The sequence below is a fragment of the Chelonia mydas genome, chromosome 3 (assembly GCF_015237465.2).
Source record: "Chelonia mydas isolate rCheMyd1 chromosome 3, rCheMyd1.pri.v2, whole genome shotgun sequence".
Taxonomy (NCBI): Eukaryota; Metazoa; Chordata; order Testudines; family Cheloniidae; genus Chelonia; species Chelonia mydas.
In genome coordinates this window covers 97,784,649-97,807,750 of record NC_057851.1, presented here as the reverse complement: position 1 = coordinate 97,807,750, position 23,102 = coordinate 97,784,649, and the positions used below count along the sequence as shown (strand labels likewise).

Genomic DNA, 23,102 nt, shown 5'->3' with positions numbered 1-23,102 from the left:
AAACATGTTTGGAGGAGATGCGTTGTAGATACATGGGGGTGGATTATAAAAACAGGGAAAGAGTGGCTCCAGCAGAGCAATGACAAGTCACTACAGCTCTGGATCTGCCCTGGGAATGTTGTGAACTAAACTGTGAGGAAGGACTTCTTCCTATACCTAATCAGAAAAGATTTTGTTTTCAAGGAGAGCACAGTAAGGGTGATATGGGCCTATCACCACAAAGACATAGGAGAAGCAGGCCAAAATTATCATGGATCAAATCGCGGCTCAAAGAGTCTACGTTTACTGAACCCTGAGAAAAAGAATGTTATATCTGCCTCTTTGCCATACTTTGACTTGACAAACCAAGACGTAAGTTACTTTGGGTTTTGTTTTTATTTGGAGATACGTAGTGGTGGGGGTGAGAGGCGGGGACTGAAGCAACATGAAAAAAGTTTGACTTTTATATTAGTGTTTTCTTTCCCTTTTTATTAAGACAGGTGCCTATACCGGACAAAGACACAACCTATTGGTGCCAAATGTTTAAGATACCTATACATCATGAAAAGCATCATGTGATAAAGGTATGTGACTCAGTCTGAAGAATCCAATTTATACCCTCCTGTTTAGAGATGTCCAGAGGACAGCAATTCTGTTTCACAGCAACTTTCAAGGTTTTCAGATTTGTTTTTGTTCTGCACTTGGACAAAAACAAAGAAACAAACAAGATCTTTCAACTATTTTTGTGAAAACAGGAGTAAGGAAGGGGGTATGCGTGTGTGCGTGTGTGTGCGTGTGACAGAGAGAGAGAAAGAATGGGTAAACTAATTTGGGTAAAAAAAAAAAAAAAAAAAAGCCACAGGCTTTTTTACAAAGCTCAGAGCAAATTCAAACTGGTTTCAAAACTGCAACTAGTTAGCATTATTCCTTATATTATATATTTTTTAGCCTCTGTACCTTCTGGTTCAGGCTGGACCCAGAAGCACAAAAACACTTTGAGAAAGACGGTGCTTACACTCTTCCTCACAAAACCAATTTTTTTAAGGTCAGGCTTGACAAAGCCTTGGCTGGGATGATTTGATTGGGGATTGGTCCTGCTTTGAGCAGGGGGTTGGACTAGATGACCTCTTGAGGTCCCTTCCAACCCTGATATTCTATGATTCTATGATTCAATAATGTGATGTACCTTAGATTTCACAAAAGAGCCCACTCTCACAATAATTCTGTTCTACTTTGCCAGACCAAAGTGAAGTAGATAGTTCAAATAAATATCCATCTGTTTGGGTGCTTATCTGAATCAACAAACATTTTTTAGATTCACTCCTCATTAATTTAAGGTATGTAATATGTAATAATAAAATTATTGTGTCAGTGTGAATAGATGTTAAAAGAACAAAGTAAGAATTATTTGAGAGAAATTTCAGTCTTGAGGAAACAAAATTAGATGGTGCTAGTTAAAAGGAGCATGATCCTGCAGTTAGTAGTCCTTGACTTGAGTGGCACTATGCAATTATTATGTATGAATAAGGGTTGCAGGATCAGGCCCTAGGTTTTAATTTTTCCTAAAACCCATTGATGTTTCAAGTAAAAACATGAAGATGTTACTACTATTGTTGGGCTTCTCTGTTATGTTCATGCATCTCCAATAAGTTCGGTGAGATTGCAAGGGTCTAAAAACAAAAGGTACATCTACACTGCAAAAAACACCCCCAGCAGAGAGTCTCAGAGCCCAGGTCAGGCTGTGGACTTGCGCTACAGGGCTAAAAATAACAGTGCAGACATTCCTGCTTTGGCTGGAGTCCAGGCTCTGAAACCCAGCGACAGGCGTGGATCTTAGAGCCTAAGCTCCAGCCCAAGGTAGAATGTCTACACTTCTATATTTATCTCGGTAACACAATCCCAAGTAAGTTGACCTGGGTTCAGAGACTTGCTGCTTTGGGGTTCTTTTGCAGTGTAGACATACCCTAAGAGAACTTGACCCATTATCTCAAATGTGTATATGAGACATGGTTATTCTGCGGTACCATGGGTTTAATCAATTTTCCAGTGGATAAATCGTTAGGTCCAAATGATGCTGCCAGTTACTTGCATGTAAATCCCATTGAAGTAGGTGGTAACCAGTCATACAGGGGTATATGTAAAACAGAATTTGGCCTGCAATATTAATGTGTGAAAACTCCTTGCTATCTGTTTTCAAATGATATAGGCTCAGAATATTAAGCACCTGTGCACGTCTTTCAATGCTGATCTTAATAGCAACTGTACACATGTATGCTTCACTGAAAAGACTCTGTGTAACTTGCCTTAAGATGCTTTGCATGACAGCTACTATAGGTGCACCATGTGAATGTAGTATGTGGCCGGTTGAAGTTTGAGAACTTAAGCTGAAATTCACTTATTGGTTGATTTTTTTTCACAGAAGTGTAGTGTTTCATATTCTGTACTTATGCTGTGATTTATAATGAATATTAGAATCTCATAAACTTTGAAAGTCTCCTGTTTGATATTTTATTATAAATAGCTGACAATTTTAATATTATTTTCAATGTTTTTCTGACTTGGGGAAGAAAGCAATGTTGTAATTTAAATGGTGTAGTACTCGCTGACAGCTAAACTGATTACAGAGAGAAGGAGAGAAAAGGAATTGTGAAAATCCTGTTTTAGCTTTTCTTTCTAAGGGTAGAACTTGAATTTTCAGATATGTCACAAAGCTATATAGCTGACTTATGCAGGCTTGTTGTGGATTTATACAGATGTATTCTTGCAAACACATTGTGCATTTCCAAATGCTTATTGATTACACAAAGGAATGGGATTATGGATCTCCAAAAAGTCATGGGCCATGCAAACAAAGATAGAAATGGACAAAGGACAAGCCAAATGCATCATCTGCTTTCAACAAACTGATTGGGCTATTTGGATACATAAGTAGATGTTGATTCATGGTTTCTTCTGTTGTATACATTCAGCACAAACAAGGCATCCCACTTTTAGAAAGAGAAAAAGCCATGTGCATAACTTTAAGTACATAAGCAGTCTCATCAACTTCAGAAGGACTAAACAATTAGTTATGTACAAATGCTTAAGTACTTTACTGGTTTAAGCCCTTAAGATGGTCCAGCTCCAAGTTAAGTAGAATTTGGTTCATATAGCACACCTTTTCTTTCTCTCTTTCATTTCTTTTTGTTAATTATTATTATCCTCTGACTAATTTATTTTCAGATATATTAATATTCATTGTAAAGTACAATATTTTCTCTAGACAAGACCTTAGGGAAATAGAGATAAAAGTAAAGCTAGGTAGTGAAGAATGTTAAGATTCTCTGATTGTAGATGGTTGAGTTGAAAGAGGTAAAGAAAGGGAAGTGATTATTGTAAAAAAAAACCTGTGAAACCTGGGATGTGGTTCTAGTCACCCACAGTAGGAGACATCAGTCCCCCATTCCCACACACAGAGCAGTCCAACTCTGCTGGTGGTGAGTAGGCTCCACCTTTCTAAAAGATGCAGTGTTCATTCTCCCTGCATTCCCCGGAGAAGCTATGTGCTTCACGAGTTCCTTCCAGGCAGTGCAGTTCTGCTTCACCCCCACTGTAGGCCTGAAAGCCACAATCTACCCCTAACCGCTTTTAGGAAATATGGTTTTCTCTGGGTGAAGAGCCTGCCAAATTGAATGGTGGTGGCTATTAGTTCAAAGGCATTTAAGACTGCATTAGGTTCTGTTTTGGAGAGTTGCATGTTAAGGAAGTTAGGGCCCAATCCTACAAACCTTTACTCATCCAAGTAGTCCATTGAAGCCATTGGGACTGTTTGTCTGGGTAAGGTGTTGCAGGATTGGGCCATTATTCCTACTACAAGGTATGGTAATGAAATAACATATGTTAGTGAACTAACAGTTCTTTCTATTAGTTCAGGATTCACACACAATGTAAAATGCCACCTGCACTATTTTCATTATCTGGTACTTTGCCATATGTAGAAAAAAAACCCATAACATTCACTTTGTTTTCTGTGGGCCAGATCCTCAGAAATCAGCATTTCTCCACTGTCTCTATATCTTAGAACAAGATGCACCAAGTGACAGGTAAATTACATGAGAGACAAGGTTGGTGAGGTAATATCTTTTATTGGACCATCTTCTGTTGGTGAGAAAGACAAGCTTTCGAGCTACACAGAACATTTCTTCAGGTCTGGGAAAGGTACTCTGAGCGTTACAGCTAAATGCAAGGTGGAACAGATTTAGCATAAGTAGCTAGCACATATCTTAAGGGACCATTCAAGGTAGAGTGACCTGTTAACACCTCTGCAGTCATAGGACAAAAAGAGGGAGTTAGTGGGTTACGGATGGTTGTAATAAGCCATAAATCCAGAGTTCAGTCCATGATTTTTAGTGTCTAGCAGAGTTATGAATTTAAGCTCCCAGGAATCGACATGGCTACAATTGCACTGCATACAACAGGTAAATTATGTAGCAGATAAGACTACTTCTGTATTCAACACTTAGCTACAATGAGGACAGGAGCAAGTAACTATGCCTTACACCATATCTGCTAACAGAGAAGAGAACATAAGTACAATAAAGGGTCACTGAATCAGGGTTAAAAGAAAAGAAGTACTTGTGGCACGTTAAAAAGAAAAGGCGTACTTGTGGCACCTTAGAGACTAACCAATTTATCTGAGCATAAGCTTTCGTGAGCTACAGCTCACTTCATCGGATGCATGCAGTGGAAAATACAGTGGGAGGATTTTATGTACACAGAGAACATGAAACAATGGGTGTTACCATACACACTGTAACGAGAGTGATCAGGTAAGGTGAGCTATTACCAGCAAGGGGGGAAAAAAACCAAACCAAACAAACAAAAAACCTTTTGTAGTGATAATCAAAGTGATAAGGTGGGCCATTTCCAGCAGTTGACCAGAACGTGTGAGGAACAGTGGGGTGGGCGGGAATAAACATGGGGAAATAGTTTTACTTTGTGTAATTACACATCCACTCCCAGTCTTAATTCAAGCCTAATGTAATGGTGTCCAGTTTGCAAATTAATTCCAATTCAGCAGTCTCTTGTTGGAGTCTGTTTCTGAAGTTTTTTTATTGAAGAATTGTGACTTTTAGGTCTGTAATTGAGTGACCAGAGAGATTGAAATGTTCTCCGACTGGTTTTTGAATGTTATAATTCTTGACGTCTGATTTGTGTCCATTTATTCTTTTACATAGAGACTGTCTGGTTTGGCCAATGTACATGGCAGAGGGGCATTGCTGGCACATGATGGCAAATATCACACTGGTAGATGCGCAGGTGAACGAGCCTCTGATAGTGTGGCTGATGTGATTAGTCCCTATAATGGTGTCCCCTGAATAGATACGTGGACACAGTTGGCAAGGGGCTTTGTTGCAAGGATAGGTTCCTGGGTTCGTGTTTTTGTTGTGTGGTGTGTGGTTGCTGGTGAGTATTTGCTTCAGGTTGGGGGGCTGTCTGTAAGCAAGGACTGGCCTGTCTCCCAAGATCTGTGAGAGTGATGGGTCATCCTTCAGGTTAGGTTGTAGATCCTTGATGATGTGCTGGAGAGGTTTTAGTTTGGGGGCTGAAGGTGATGGCTAGTGGCAGTCTGTTATTTTCTTTGTTGGGCCTGTCCTGTAGTAGGTAACTTCTGGGTATAATCAGGGTTATGATTTCTCATTTTAATTTTCCTTTATTTTATATTTCTTGGAACTTTAAGTTCCTTGAGATAGGGACTGTGTCTGCCTATATATTTGTGCAGGCTCTACTAAACCCTCCTGTTTGAAGGCTGTAGGAGCTACTGCAATACAAATAATATAATAATAAATAATAATAAATGATCAATTTACCTGTCATAAATACAAAGTATACTTTCAACAACATAGAGAGGAAGCTATTTGAACCAGAGTCAGTACCAGGCACTAAACTGTATTTGTATACAGCTTCAAACAGGAGAACAGTATCTCCTCCTTTTGTTTCACTAAACTTCTAAGGGTTTGTTCAGGCTTCATCTACACCCACTCGATCCCATTATGAACTTTCTGGCTGCAGAACCAAATATCAGTGCAAGAGGCCAATTTTAAAAATCGCAATAGGTAGAACTGAAGAAGGGGACATGTTGGGGATAGAGTATGTCAGGCATCATCTAATCCACACGCTGGACCTGTAAGATGGCTGTACAGTAGCTCTGAAACCCCAAGATGAAACTGCCTTTGTTTATCAGAGCAGTGTACATCACCTCCGTGCAAAAAGCTCCTACAGCTAGATGTGCATTTGCCTGTCTTGTTGCTTGCAGCTCCAAGATGTGGCATATGCTTGGGGGTTGCGGCCATGCAGTACGTTTTTATTTTTCCTATACATAGAAATTAGCCTTGAGTTTTCTCAAATGCAGGAGCTCAGGCTTTGTGTTGTATTTGTTACTCAAGACTTTCTAAAATATAAGTTTAAGTCTATTGATTATTCAGATTCTTGCACTGCTCTAGACAATTATTAACTAGCCATTCTTGAAAATGAAAGTTTGTCTCACTTCTTTTTCTAAATGTGCTTTTATTGAAATGAGTACACAAAGAGTATCATATTCATAAGGCAAAGTCCTCTGCACCACATAAGCTTCTCACAGGGAATGAGTGGGGGAGGGGGGTGTCTGCTGATAGGGTAGTCCCACTGCCCTATGAAAAGGTCTCTGCATCGGTCCTGCATAAGCCACATTGAGCATGGATTTTGTGTGCATGGATAATTGGCCTAGAGGGGCCACTGGTGCTATGCCAACCCTTAGATTGGGGTAGGAGCTATGTCAGTAAGAGAGAGAGAGAGCAGCTCCACACCCCCAATTGCTCTGTATGCCACCTGCCTGGAGCCTGAATACTCAGGTTTTCTGCAGGTAATGAAAGGGTTAGTTTAGGTTATGCCATTTTATCTGGTCAAAGATTACGTTTTTTAAAAATTCTTTTTATTATTTCTCATTCTATGTAAGAGTTCTCCCCTGGAGGCACATTGAAACTTCTGAAATCCATTTAAGTACCATCGTGTACTCTGATTTCCATTGCTTATCTACATCGTGTGACAACACATCTCTTTTGTCACGTCAGGTCTCAGCATTTCTCCCTGTGGTGTTGAGGAGGCCTGGAGTAAAACAGGCTGACACTGGAGGTTTAATATTTCACATAGTTTATTTACAATATTTACAGAGTTGGCCCCAAAGCATCTTTAAACAAAAACAAAAAAATTACATTTCCTAACACCAGCTGGAATACTGCCTCTTTTTATGTCACTACCAGTTGCCAGCCACCCTCTCTGGGTCCAGCTATGTTGAGAACCAAGGCCTCCACCCCAAACAAAAGATTTCCGCTTACAGAGGAAAACAGCTCTTCACTACGAGAAACCTTTTCCCTTCACTGCATGCATCCCTTCTGCAGCTTGTTTGTCATCCATCCTCTCTTATCCCTCTCAGTGGAAGAGATTTTTAAAGGTCACAGGCTGCCCTTCATTAAACTCAGGTGTCGATAATTAACTTGAGGGTAACCTCTTTCAGTTCATAGGAAAAAATGCTTCAATCATTTTAAGACTACTATATCTACCTTCAACCACCCTTCCAGAACTGCCAGGTCTGACTTTGTCACAATATATAAAAATGTCACCAGATCGCTTTCACTATTAATGCTTCGTATATCTATTATTTTTTGTCTTATTTTTCAGTTTATCTGGTGACCTTATTTCTTCATTTTTTTTCTGAGCTTGCACCGTACAGATGTTTGCCATACATATGTCATGAAAATGACAGTTTCAAATTCATTAGAAACACTTCTACAGAAACTATATTTTTGAAGCGTGTTTTAGTGCTTTTATCTCTTTCTGTTCATGATTCTTCAGTAACATTTTTTTTTTTACAGTTTTTAGCTTAGGCCTCAGTGCTTTCTTTCTCCCTAAGACTTATTTTAAGTGGATTACTTACTAATTTAACTGCATCAGCCAAAATTATATTATACATTACTTTGAACCTGTGCTTCTTAGGTATAAATGCTGACCTCAGATCTCCCAAATGCAGCATTGTATTTCCTACTGCAATTAAAAAACTTAAATACAATATTACCTGCTTTATACAAATGTTCTCCCAACACACCTGGCACACCTCTGTTTCCCTTCACGTACTTGAGTGGTGTATACACACTTCTGTCAATTTATAACATCTGTTGATGAAAGAATGTATGTTTTAGAAGCCTGGAACTCCAGAATCACTTTGCTTGAAGGTTTTTCAGCACTAAGTGTAATATGACCATACCTGTTTCAACACCCAATCCATTTTTCCTTCTTATTTGCTTAACCTCCTTAAAGTATCTTTTTTTAAATTTGTGGAACCAATCTTGCAACTCCTAGTAATAATAATCTCTACATGAATAGTAGTAATAGGCAGAAAAAAGTTGTCCGAGACTGAATATTGGTATTAAGGATATCTTCCATGGCTTGCAGTGTTGTAGTCATGTTGGTACCTGGATATTAGGGAAACAAGGTGGGTGAGGTAATATCTTTTATTGGACCAACTTCAGTTTGTGAAAGAAAAGCTTTCAAGCTTACAAAGTTGGTCCAATACCCACCTTGTCTCTCTAGTATTAAGGATAGTCAAAGCAAGTAGTATAAAATAAGAACTAACTTACCCAGAATTTGGAACCTTCACCCAGAACTTTGAACCAGCCTTGCTGAAGATACAAAGAAATCAGCCAATGTGTTTCTTACCCATCCCCCCTGCCATTATTTTTAATGTTCATGCTGCTTGGAGGTTCTGTCTGGGACCAGAAGCAGAATAGCCAAAATACTGGAAGAAAGGCTGCGCTATTTCCATGACCAAATGGCACCAGAAAATATTACAAATCCCATCAGAGAGCATGCTTTTATGAGATTTGCAGCACAATTTTTCAGACTCTGCAGAGCTTCAGAGAGTATGGATGATGTTTGGATACGTACTCAAACCATCTCTTTCATGTGTCTGCATTCATTGTGCAGTATCACTCATGAGAATGGAGCAAACATGTTGACCAGTGATGGAATGGGAGAAAGTACAATGTTTAGGGTTTATATGGGTAGACACATAAGACACAATCAAAAATACATCTGGTTGGTCAAATATCAAGTATCTCTGAGTGTCTCTTGTACAATAAAACAAATAGCATATTGACACAAATAAACCTTTTTCATCATTATTAATATGTTGGGTGATAGAGAAGGTAGTGATAAAGGATTTTTAACTCAAATTTCTTAGGGAAGTAAATCACTTTGAGTCCTATTGATGTATCCTACTTCAAAATAAAAAAAAAACTGTTGTTTTTTTTAAGTCTGCTTTGAGGAGGTTTGGATTTTTTGCCCAGGCAATTATTTTTTCTTTTAATCATCAAAGGATAAGTGAGAGAATAATCAAATCAGGCCATATATTTCACCAGGAAAAGCCTGGTTATAGAACACTGAAAAATGTTGAAGTACACTGTTGCATAACATATGTAACCAGTTTTCCAATACTGGTCTTGCAACTAGAAGGGAGTGCCTTTTAAACTAAGATTTATCTGCATTGGAGCTGGCTAACAGCTGCTGGTTAAACTTCATTTTCAGATTCATAGTAATCTCTTATTAGAAAGCAGAATCCCTCAAAAATCTTGTTGCCAAGAGAGACTGGGCTTTTGGACATGGGAATGCTTTAGTAATACCAAAGACTCCAGTGTGAAAAACACAAAGGGACTCCAGTTTAAGAGACTGATTGATTAAAAGCCAGAGAGGCGGCTTGTAGCCTTTGGTACCTAAATGGGGGCACTGATTTTTATGTTGAATGATACCAGACAGTAACTTCTTGTTGTTCTCTGGCCTGAACTTTTACGTTTTGCTTAATGTCATAACTCTGGAAAATTGCTTCAGACAGTCTGAAACAAAAAAGTTCTGTATTTTACATGTACATTGCATGTGCACAACAATTTCAACCCTATAAAATTAGATTGTCTGCAAAGTGTTCATCCTGTGCCACAAAGCTTGCAAGCTATCTGGCCTTTGACCTGGTGGGCTCTTGCTTCATTGCAAGCCTGAACAGGCACATTAGATTATGCAATGTCAAAAATCACTCCACTGAACTGGCAGGAGATTCAAACTTTTCCAAGAAAACCCCCTTAAATGTACACCTGGCACATTTCAAGCACTGTCCCTTCATGCTGTAGGTGATTGTGTGCCTCAGACTTGTGAGCAAAAATAGCAGCATCTATAGCCACATCAGAGTTGGTTGTGCAGCCAAACTCCACATTTCTCAGTGGAGTGTAATCCTCCCCTGAAGTTTTGTCTGTATTCCTTTCTAATACAAAATATGTAAAGGGTGCAGCTCCTTCTATTTAGCCCCATATTACGCTGTACACTGATACCTCATTCCATTGTGGCTAGCTGCAGAACATGAACATCTGAATTCACCCACTCCTATCACCTTGGTCTTCTTTTTTAACTAAATGATCACCCAAGCTCTATACTGATGCACTCACAATGTGATCATGCCGAAGGCAATTACATACTCTATACAGGCCTTCTGGTTCACATGGACCACAACTTCTTCTTAAGAGAATGACCAGTATCATAACTTAAACTTTTTCTTAAAATCCAGCATAGTGAAGGGACACAAGTATGTGTGCCCTGATCCTCTGGGATTCAGCTCCCTAATCCCCAAATCTTCTAACTGCCCCTTTCCATGATGGAAGAATTTGTCTGCTTTGTGGGGTCATCATCTATCTATGCTTGATATTAAGGCTCCATTCCCACATTTGATCTCCTACTCCATCTGTTTCCCCTCCTCCCCCCACTCTCTGTTCTGTGTATGGTTTTGGGGATGTGGAAGTAGATAAAGGGAATTTGGATTCAGGCCTCTGAAATGAGCAGGAGTCAGGCTAACTCTAGCTTTAATAATGCGAGATTTGTAGAAGCGGGGATAGTGCAAAGTGAATAGAAAAGAACTGTGAAAGAGGCTGTTGTGACCTTGTATTAAGAATAGAATGTAGACTATAAGAGAAATCGGTGAGAAAAATAAGATATCATGAAGGAATATGTATAAACAATATGCAGCTGTTATTATTGTCTGCAATAAAGGTATAAATGCTTGCTCGAATTGTTTATCTTTAGAGACACCTGCCTAGGTGGGGGAAACCCTGAGTCCGAGTGCACTCTCTCCCTTTGTGCAATTGCTTGAGATAATAAAGTGCATCTGTCTTGCTGCATCCAACCTGAGAGGGAGAACTGTGTTTTTCTCCAACAGGGATATGGTAGGGACTAACCAATGCAGTAGTGTAGTTGAGGGTAAACAGAATTTACCCATTTCTTACTGGGAGAATATGGAGTTTAGTTTAGGGGTTTACCCATGTCTTTTTTTACTACTACACCACTGAACCAATGCACCAAAGGTGCAAGGAAATCCTGTTATAGGAATGTCTGCAATTAGTCTGACTATTCTCCCCATCATGGTAGGTAATAAAACATTCCTGTAACCTGTAAATATATAGTCTGTAAATATATATCCGCCAAAATGATGCTGCAGTGGACAGGTGTATGCCACTCTTTGTGTAAATACCAGCATAGCTAGGCTATAAGTAGGTAATAAAATACCAATGAATGAGACAATTGAGCGTGAGTAAGGATGGTTGTATCTGGACCATACTGAATAGCATGCCCACCTAAGTCCTAATAATACTGTGCCTATTTCCCTGGTGATCAATTTTCTAGATCAGACAAGCCAGGTAGGTTTAGCATCCTTGCCAGAGCCTCCTTAGAAGCACTTTTGAATACTCCAGGTTTATAGGTACCACAACCTGGGGAATTCCAGTTGGTGTCAAATCCTAGGTATCAGGTTATTCTCCATAGAGTGAACAATTATGATCGGAGGATACCCATCTATCCATCAAGCAATGAGATGGGAACAGCTGCTTCCAGAGTATCCTGTGAATGATGTGTCATAGTGACCCCAAAATCCAGTTGTAAACTCATCTTTCCAATGACTGCTTATTTCAGGGGCCAGTGAATGAAACTGCTACTGAAATGCGGATCCATATGTTCCAATGAACTCTTAAAGTTGAACAAACAAAACTACATTAATATAACCATGGAAAAATAACTCAGGCAAAACCACTCTGCCACATCAGTCAAATTCCTGCTGAGGTCACACAAATATAACATCTCAATACACATCAGGTGACAGCTGGATCACTGTTGGCTGCTGAGTGTCCTTTGCACCAGGACCCAAGGGAAATTATACCTGGCTAAGTATACTCTAGCTCATAACATATTTAAAAATATAAAAACAAAAACTACCTCTGGCCTGATGAAACATACAAAGACAAAGTTGCTATAAAGCTTCTGATGCACCCTTCATCATTACATCCTCTGCCCCATCCCTCTCTTTCATTTCCCTTCTTATTATGTATGGACTAATTTTAGATGTTAAGATATTTAGGCATGGGCTCTGTCTTCCTCTTTGTTTAATGAGGTGCCTATCACATTTTTGGGTGCTGAAAAAGTTATGAATGATAATAACAATATTCAAATAGTACTAATTACTTTGAAAGAGTAGTAGTATCTGAAGCTGACCCTTATTATGTTTCCACTGATGCTGAATAGTACTTTATTCCACTGAAGTCAATGGGACTACTTACAAAGGAGCTACCCTATGCAAGGGTATGAGAATCTGGTCCAATATTAGAGAATGTGAATTTCATGGAATTAATTAACATTAATTAACTTTAACATGCTTTACCACACTACTGAGCCACATACAATTTGCGCCCTTTCTCTTTTCTATATGTTACCTCTTTAAGCCTTTGGAGGGCAGGGACCATGGGTAAAATTTCCAAAGTGTTTGAGTGACTGAGGATAGAGTTTAAGTCCCATGTTCAAGAACCCAAGTGCTTTTGAAAATTGTATCCCATGTCTTTATTTTTTTACTTGCAACAGTATCTAGTAAATGTTTGGTGTTACAGAAAGATTAGAGATGGGTGAAACTTTTTAAGTGAATAGTTTACTTACCAAAAAATGCTGTTTCAGGACAACTGAAATGGTTCATGAATTCACTTTGATTTGGGAAATAGTTTTGGCTTAGAGAACAGAAAAAATACAATGTGCCTAAACAGACTGATCACAGAGAACTGTCAGCAGTCATTCCAGAAAGTTTTTTTTTTTAAAAAAAAGTTTCCCCCCCACAAAAAAGTCAAATATTGTTTAGTAGCAAACAAATAAATTACAATACTGGTTTTTGGATCTGAAACATAAGAAGTTTATTGCTTCATTATTTTCACAGATTAATTTTGTGTGGTGTGTGTGAGCTGCACTGAAATCTAAGATTCTGTGGTCGTACTGTGTGTGTATCACAGCTACCATGCCAATATGCCTCATGCTTGAGAAAGAAATGACAGGATGGCAAAGTAAGATAACTGAATGAAACATGTATTTTCTTGACCCAAACATTTTATCAGTTTACTCCTCAGGGTTGCATTTTTTACTCTGTTACTGCAATCTGTTATCTTAACAGTCTGAGGACATACCTGAGGGGGAAACAAGTCTTTTTGAATGCTCACTGTGATGTATGTTTCTTTTGGATTGAAATGACTTTTAAGTTCTGAAACTCTTTCTAGGTAGTAAGTTCAAACTGGTTAGTTGGAACTAAAAGCAGAAATTTAGGAGTGGACTGGGTGACAGTTGTAATTGTTGTCCACCTGTGCTTATTTTGAAATCTTTGCTGTTACTATTTTGTTTCTGTTTGTTTCTTCTTACCCAATTAAAGTTATTTAGTTTATGGTTGCATGGCTGCTAATTGGGTATATGGAGGTGTAACAGTTATCATTAGGATTTTTTACTTTAATTATGATGATTTGGGGGGGATTGCATGAATTTAGAATCATTTAGGAAATGGGGGGAACAGCATGAATTTAGAAAATTCAAAATACAGAGCAGCATTTAGCTGCAACTGCATATTTATTCAAGTGAAAATCGTACAGTTTCAAGCTACAGTACAGTAATCAAGTCTTAATGAGGTATAATAGTGAAATTTAAATAAGTGTCTCTTATTACATTAAGCAGCATGGTCAATCAGCAGACAAATGTCTCTTTTTTAACCATAAACAGGAAATGTCAATGCTCTGAATAACATTTTCCATTCAGACGGTAAGGACATTGTTCCCCACGGTGATGACAGAATTTGTGTTCAGTAACCTTGCTAGATGGTTTAAATTACCCTCAGAAGCAGTTAAACCCAGACTCAACAACAGTTTATAAAATAAATAAACAAACAACACTGTTATTTCAATTCAGGATTATGTTCTTCATTTGAAACTGTCACTGAATACACTCTGCATGTACTAAGAAGGAATCATTCAAGTTTAAATGTCTGGAGTTGTCGTATGGAAAGTTTCCCATCCTCCAAGGGAAATTTACCTAATCTCATCTTTTGGCTCTTTCTCCTGCAGGCTGGGCCTTTTCCTATTTAAGCGATCTTTGAATTAAATTGTTGTAAGAAGCAATTTATTTCAGTAACAACAAAATGTAATTGATATTTTCCCCACATCCAGGGTATGGCTAATGTAAGAAAATATTTAATCTGAAAAAATATCAAGATACATAGTGGTGCTCAGTGTCATATATAAATAGGTCTGAGTGGAACTATAACAGTGACTTTGTTATGCCTAGCACTGTTGACTCCAAAAATCACACACTTTTTAAAGTTGCCTATATATTTGGTACCTCATAAATTCTGGAAGTCTTTCTGGAGGGCAGAGTACAAAACTGATTAGTTAGAAATAAGGACTGAATTTAATGTGGACTGCATGACAGTGTCACCAAAACATATGCACATGCTTAACTTTACACACAGTGATTAATCCATTGAACTAGATTCATAGATTCATAGATTCATAGATATTTAGGTCAGAAGGGACCATTATGATCATCTAGTCTGACCTCCTGCACAACGCAGGCCACAGAATTTCACCCACCACTCCTACAAAAAAAACCTCACACCTATATCTGTGCTATTGAAGTCCTCAAATCGTAGTTTAAAGACTTCAAGGAGCAGAGAATCCTCCAGCAAGTGACCCGTGCCCCATGCTACAGAGGAAGGCGAAAAACCTCCAGGGCCTCTTCCAATCTGCCCTGGAGGAAAATTCCTTCCCGACCCCAAATATGGCGATCAGCTAAACCCTGAGCATATGGGCAAGATTCATCAGCCAGATACTACAGAAAATTCTTTCCCGGGTAACTTGGATCTTACCCCATCTACTACTCACAGTGTGTAAAATTAACATATGTTTTAAGTCTATGCAGAATTCAGACCTATGTAAAAATTCAGTATTGAAGCATGTTTTTCAGTATACCACATGGGACATGGACAGATGCCCTGGCTATTCTGTGAGTTTAATTTCACAGCTTCTGACAAATGCTCTCCACAGGGTGGAGGTGTTTGCAGGGCTACAATGGGGACAGGAGTGTGGTCCCCAAAATCCTTGAATTCCTAGGAACTGCCATGAAAATAGATTTCAGGGGTGAAATCCTGGCCCTATTGAAATCAATGGCAAAACTCCCATTGACTTCAGTAGAGTCAGGATTCCACTTCAGCTCTGCAGGTCCAGCTACACAGGGCTTCTCCTCATTTGACCTGCTCTGGCTTGCATGGTGCTTTACATATGTGTATAAGAAGTGGAGCTGATCAGAAAATGAGGAAGGGGGTGTTGTGCAGAAAAATTAGACCAAAACAACAAAATACATTTAATCAAAATTTTCAGCAGAAAATGTCAACTTTTTGTCAAAAAACCCCTAAAACATTTCAGTTTTAATTTTCTGAAGACAAATCTAGAACTTTCAAGGGAAGCAGATACTTTCCATCAAAATTATTATTTAGTTAAAACCCAATTTTTCATTGAAAAAAGTTTCAACAAAAATATCTTCAATCAACTCTAATGAGAAAACATGGACCTTACCTTGAGGAGCTTATCATCTAAGTTGGACAGGCAGATCAACAGATAATGAAAAAAATATTGTTGATATATGAGAAGGTAAAAGTAAACAAGAAAGTAATACTAGATGTCAAAAGCAAGAGGAGAGCAAAACATCTGTACGTCTCTCATTGAAACTGTCTGGTGAAAATTAGCCAGAGCTCATTTTCAAAAAGCATTCATGGGTTTGGTGAACCTGATTAGATAAAATAACTATCCTAAACCATCCTGAACACCAACAGTAAGTACACAAAATCTCCTGTCACTTTTTCTAATCCAATTTTTCAGACCGTAGAATAGTATTCTGGACACTGAGCTGAGCACTATGGGCAGCTGATGGTACCACATTCAAATGACTGTACCTATCCACTGCAGAGCTTTTGTGTAAGGCCATCGCCTTGCTAAGTGCCATTTACCATGGAGAGTACATCCTCCTATAGTGCCTTGCTAACAGTGGTTCTGGGTATTACATGGTTTAATGAGATGTGGGTGATTTATACAGCTATGTACTCCATGGAATAATGGGTCTCTTGTCAATCTTGATGCTGTGGAGGGACTGTTGCTCCAGGGAAGGACCTGAATTCATTCTTCTATGTTGAAGCACCGCTGTACACACTTTCACAATGATGCATGGTTCATGGTTCATAAGACACAGGACACACCTATTCTGTGCAAGTGTGGCAGGGTGCTGGTTGAGAAGTCCTTCATCAGCTCCTGCCACTTCAGCCCCAATCAAGGGGAATGGATTGGGGGCTGGGTGAATTGCCCTGTGCTTCCTTGGTAACTGGCTGCATCTGCCAGTCTTATTAGCCCAGAGCTATAAAGGCTGTGAGGAAGCCAAAGAAAGAGGGGAAGGTAAAGAGAAAGGTCAGGTATAGAAGGAGTTGGGAGCCCCTGAGTCTGTTGCTGGCCAAGCCTGTTGTAGGCAAAGTAGCTGTGACACCTGTATATAGTTGTGAACTGGTGGTGGGAAACCTTTAGAGAATAAAGAGCATAGGTGTTGCACCAGACTGAAGTGTCCTTGACTCATTGAGGAGGGAGGAACAGGGGCTGAATACCCAGGGGTGCAGCGTGGACTCCATTACAGCAAAAAGAAAAGCCCCTTTTTGAAGGCTGCATCGTCAAGATCGCTTGCTTTAGTGCAGGGAGTGTGGAGGTGCTTCTGCATCTGGCTAATGAATGTGGAATCCCATGCAAGTCTGGTGCTTTAGGAATACTACTGTGCCCGTGAGGGCGGGGCGGGGGTGTGTGTGGAGAGATACCAGCGAAAGGAGGACACTCAGGCCTAAGAATAGTAAACTACGCTTTATTGAAGGAAGGAAGGAAGAACTTACATTCCAATCTGTGCAGGGAGCCCCTAGGATGTGCAGCAGGGCTGCAGGGGACTCTGGCCGTTCGGGACAGCTGACCAGGAAGGACTCCACCGGGGGGAGTCCTCTGCGGCGCTATATTCTTCGCACTTATCTCGGGGTTACATGGGGTCAACAGCTGGTTATATTCTTACATGTATGATTTATGCTTGTTATACAAACTAACTTGTTTACAAGCAAACATATGCTGAGCTATGCTAAGATATATCTTTTGGCAGGGTCTGTTGGACAAAGTTTGTTGAAACTGCCTGCATCCTCCGCTTACATCCAGTCAGGTACTCAGTCCACCACTTAGCTCCTCGCCAATTGGGCCAGAAGTGACTACAGAAATATGCAATAATGACAACATTGTATCTCAAGAATTTAAAACATCAAAATTAAATGGAAACCAGCTTTTGAATCTGAAGAAATGAATAGACTAGCTTTAGTTTTTGTTGATGTTGTTTTCATGCTCGTGTGAAGACACCACTGGAACAAAAACAAAAACTGATTGACATTTCTTTACACAACAAAGAAATCCAAAAATTGTTTTGCTAAATTTGGTTGACCAGATTTGCTAATGAGACATTTCTGAGGTGGAGGATGGGATACAGTTTTCTGGCTTGGATCATTTGGAGAAACAGCCATTAATAACAAGCTACAGCTGTAACTTCAAGGAAGCAAAGCAAACAAAAAGAAACAGAAAATAGTTATAAACAAGAGTAAGCTTTCTTGTGAGATTTCTTCCTAATAGGAGTCCTGACATCTTGGCACATTAGATCAATTTGAAAATTCATCCTGTTTAATGTTAATCCCATCAGTACCTTGAAGCTGGTTTGCAACAGAGTTGAATCCAAAACCCCTGTTAATAATGCTATGTTAAAAAAAATCAGGATATAGAAAGAAAAACAGTATGGTTGTGTTTGTAATATGTGAGTGGATAATTATGCAAAAGAGAACAAGAATTTATCTGAATAATTATCGGGCCCTGATGAGTGGAAAATCAAAAGGCCAGATTCTGGTCTCAGTTATTCCTTTGTAAACATGGAGTAACTCCATTCATTTTAATTAAGTGACTGTGGATTTGCACAGGTGTGATTGAGGTCAGAATCTGGCCCCAAATTCTAGTTTCATATTACACTGACAGTTCTTTGGAGTTAGTCTTGTGGCCATTGCTAAGAGGATACATTATGATGAAAGATGCTATAAAGAGGTGTAATGGCTCCCTAGTTAAAGAAGTTTGCTACTAGAGGAGGTTTCTAAGGGGTTTGAAGTGAATTATTAATAAACTCTAATAAGAATATAACAGTAGGGATCTATTATCGACCATCTGACCAGGACAGTGATAGTGATGATGAAATGCTAACTATCAAAATAAAAAACTCAATAATAGTAGGGGATTTCAATTGTCCCCATATTGACTGCCTTTCCTGTCACCTCAGGACGAAATGCAGAGACAAAATTTCTCGATACTTTAAATGACTGCTTCTTGGAGCAGCTGGTACAGGAACCCATAAGGGGAGAGGCAACTCTCAATCTAGTCCTGAGTGGAGTGCAGGATCTGGTCCAAGAGGTAACTATAACAGGACCGCTTGGAAATAGTGACCATAATATAACAACATTTAACATTTCTGTGGTGGGAAGAACACCTCAACAGCCCAACACTGCGGCATTTAATTTCAGAAAGGGGAACTATGCAAAAACGAGGAGGTTAGTTAAACAGAAATTAAAAGGTACAGTGACTAGAGTGAAATCCCTGCAAGCTGCATGGACATTTTTCAAAGACACCATAATAGAGGCTCAACTTAAATGTATACCCCCAAATTAAAAAACACAGTAAAAGAACTAAAAAAGAGCCACCATGGCTTAACAACCATGCAAAAGAAGCAGTGAGAGATAAAAAGGCATCTTTTAAAAAGTGGAAGTCAGATCCTAGTGAGGTAAATAGAAAGGAGCATAAACACTGCCAAATTAAATGTAATAAGAAAAGCCAAAAAGGAGATTGAAGAACAGCTACCCAAAAACTCAAAAGGTAATAACAAAATGTTTTTTAAGTACATCAGAAGCAGGAAGCCTGCTAAACAACCAGTGGGGCCCCTGGACAATTGAGATACAAAAGGAGCACTTAAAGACGATAAAGTCATCGCAGAGAAACTAAATGAATTCTTTGCTTCAGTCTTCACAGCTGAGGATGTTAGGGAGATTCCTAAACCCGAGATGTCTTTTGTAGGTGACCAGATCTGAGGAATTGTCACAGATTGAAGTGTCACGAGAAGAGGTTTTGGAATTAATTGAGAAACTTAACAGTAACAAGTCACCGGGACCAGATGGCATTCACTCAAGAGTTCTGAAAGAACTCAAATGTGAAATTGCGGAACTATTAACTATGGTTTTTAACCTGTCCTTTAAATCAGATACTGTACCCAATGACTGGAAGACAGCTAATGTAATGCCAATATTTAAGAAGGGCTCTAGAGGTGGTCCTGGCAATTACAGACCGGTAAGTCTAATGTCAGTACCGGGCAAATTAGTTGAAACAATAGTAAAGAATAAAATTGTCAGATACATAGAAGAACATAAATTGTTGCTCAAAATTCAACATGGTTTCTATAAAGGGAGATCATGTCTTACTAAAAAGAAAAGGAGTACTTGTGGCACCTTAGAGACTAACCAATTTATTTGAGCATGAGCTTTCGTGAGCTACAGCTCACTTCATCGGATGCGTACTGTGGAAACTGCAGAAGACATTATATACACAGAGACCATGAAACAATACCTCCTCCCACCCCACTCTCCTGCTGGTAATAGCTTATCTAAAGTGATCATCAAGTTGGGCCATTTCCAGCACAAATCCAGGTTTTCTCACCCTTCCCCCCCCCACACACACAAACTCACTCTCCTGCTGGTAATAGCCCATCCAAAGTGACCACTCTCTTCACAATGTGCATGATAATCAAGGTGGGCCATTTCCTGCACAAATCCAGGTTCTCTCACCCCCTCACCCCCCTCCAAAAATCACACACACAAACTCACTCTCCTGCTGGTAATAGCCTATCCAAAGTGACCACTCTCCTTACAACGTGCATGAAAATCAAGGTGGGCCATTTCCAGCACAAATACAGGTTTTCTCACCCCCCCCTTTTTTCCAAAAAAAACACACACACACACACAAACTCACTCTCCTGCTGGTAATAGCTTATCCAAAGTGACCACTCTCCCTACAATGTGCATGATAATCAAGGTGGGCCATTTCCAGCACAAATCCAGGTTTTCTCACCCCCCACCCCCATACACATACAAACTCACTCTCCTGCTGGTAATAGCTCATCCAAAGTGACCACTCTCCCTACAATGTGCATGACAATCAAGGTGGGCCATTTCCAGCATAAATCCAAGTTTAACCAGAACGTCTGGGGGAGGGGTGGGGGTAGGAAAAAACAAGGGGAAATAGGCTACCTTGAATAATGACTTAGCCACTCCCAGTCTCTATTTAAGCCTAAATTAATAGTATCCAATTTGCAAATGAATTCCAATTCAGCAGTTTCTCGCTGGAGTCTGGATTTGAAGTTTTTTTGTTGTAAGATAGCGACCTTCATGTCTGTGATTGCGTGACCAGAGAGATTGAAGTGTTCTCCAACTGGTTTATGAATGTTATAATTCTTGACATCTGATTTGTGTCCATTTATTCTTTTATGTAGAGACTGTCCAGTTTGACCAATGTACATGGCAGAGGGGCATTGCTGGCACATGATGGCATATATCACATTGGTGGATGTGCAGGTGAACGAGCCTCTGATAGTGTGGCTGATGTTATTAGGCCCTGTGATGGTGTCCCCTGAATAGATATGTGGGCACAGTTGGCAACGGGCTTTGTTGCAAGGATAGGTTCCTGGGTTAGTGGTTCTGTTGTGTGGTATGTGGTTGTTGGTGAGTATTTGCTTCAGGTTCAGTATTTTGGGGGGAAAGACGTGTCCAAACAGCTCTTCCCCAGTAACCAGTATTAGTTTGGTGGTGGTAGCGGCCAATCCAAGGACAAAGGGTGGAATATTTTGTACCTTGGGGAAGTTTTGACCTAAGCTGGTAAAGATAAGCTTAGGAGGTTTTTCATGCAGGTCCCCACATCTGTACCCTAGAGTTCAGAGTCAGGGAGGAAGCAAATACCTGAAGCAAATACTCACCAACAACCACATACCACACAACAGAACCACTAACCCAGGAACCTATCCTTGCAACAAAGCCCGTTGCCAACTGCGACCACATATCTATTCAGGGGACACCATCACAGGGCCTAATAACATCAGCCACACTATCAGAGGCTCGTTCACCTGCACATCCACCAATGTGATATATGCCATCATGTGCCAGCAATGCCCCTCTGCCATGTACATTGGTCAAACTGGACAGTCTCTATGTAAAAGAATAAATGGACACAAATCAGATGTCAAGAATTATAACATTCATAAACCAGTTGGAGAACACTTCAATCTCTCTGGTCACGCAATCACAGACATGAAGGTCGCTATCTTACAACAAAAAAACTTCAAATCCAGACTCCAGCGAGAAACTGCTGAATTGGAATTCATTTGCAAATTGGATACTATTAATTTAGGCTTAAATAGAGACTGGGAGTGGCTAAGTCATTATTCAAGGTAGCCTATTTCCCCTTGTTTTTTCCTACCCCCACCCCTCCCCCAGACGTTCTGGTTAAACTTGGATTTATGCTGGAAATGGCCCACCTTGATTGTCATGCACATTGTGGGGAGAGTGGTCAGTTTGGATGAGCTATTGCCAGCAGGAGAGTGAGTTTGTGTGTGGGGGTGGGGGGTGAGAAAACCTGGATTTGTGCTGGAAATGGCCCACCTTGATTATCATGCACATTGTAGGGAGAGTGGTCACTTTGGATGAGCTATTACCAGCAGGAGAGTGAGTTTGTGTGTGTATGGGGGTGGGGAGGTGAGAAAACCTGTATTTGTGCTGGAAATGGCCCACCTTGATTATCATGCACATTGTAGGGAGAGTGGTCACTTTGGATAAGCTATTACCAGCAGGAGAGTGAGTTTGTGTGTGTGTGTGTTTTTTTGAAAAAAAGGGGGGGGTAAGAAAACCTGTATTTGTGCTGGAAATGGCCCACCTTGATTTTCATGCACGTTGTAAGGAGAGCGGTCACTTTGGATAGGCTATTACCAGCAGGAGAGTGAGTTTGTGTGTGTGGTTTTTGGAGGAGGGTGAGAGGGTGAGAGAACCTGGATTTGTGCAGGAAATGGCCCACCTTGATTATCATACACATTGTGAAGAGAGTGGTCACTTTGGATGGGCTATTACCAGCAGGAGAGTGAGTTTGTGTGGGGAGGGGGTGGAGGGTGAGAAAACCCTGGACTTCAGGAAAGCAGACTTCGACTCCCTCAGGGAACAGATGGCCAGGATCCCCTGGGGGACTAACATGAAGGGGAAGGGAGTCCAGGAGAGCTGGCTGTATTTCAAGGAATCCCTGTTGAGGTTACAGGGACAAACCATCCCGATGAGTCGAAAGAATAGTAAATGTGGCAGGCGACCAGCTTGGCTTAATGGTGAAATCCTAGCGGATCTTAAACATAAAAAAGAAGCTTACAAGAAGTGGAAGGTTGGACATATGACCAGGGAAGAGTATAAAAATATTGCTCGGGCATGTAGGAAAGATATCAGGAGGGCCAAATCGCACCTGGAGCTGCAGCTAGCAAGAGATGTCAAGCGTAACAAGAAGGGTTTCTTCAGGTATGTTCGGTTTCAGAGTAACAGCCGTGTTAGTCTGTAT

The 23,102-nt window shown here is 40.0% G+C and overlaps 1 protein-coding gene across 1 annotated transcript in view; it reads left to right on the top strand.

The window, feature by feature from the left end:
- Nucleotides 1-23,102, top strand: part of MOXD1 (monooxygenase DBH like 1) — an 88,175-nt gene that overhangs the window by 21,678 nt on the left and 43,395 nt on the right. Inside the window, exons 3-4 of the mRNA XM_007062244.4 lie at nucleotides 184-351; nucleotides 480-563. Of these exons, the coding sequence (XP_007062306.2) occupies nucleotides 184-351; nucleotides 480-563 (252 nt within the window). The remainder of the gene's footprint in view (nucleotides 1-183; nucleotides 352-479; nucleotides 564-23,102) is intronic.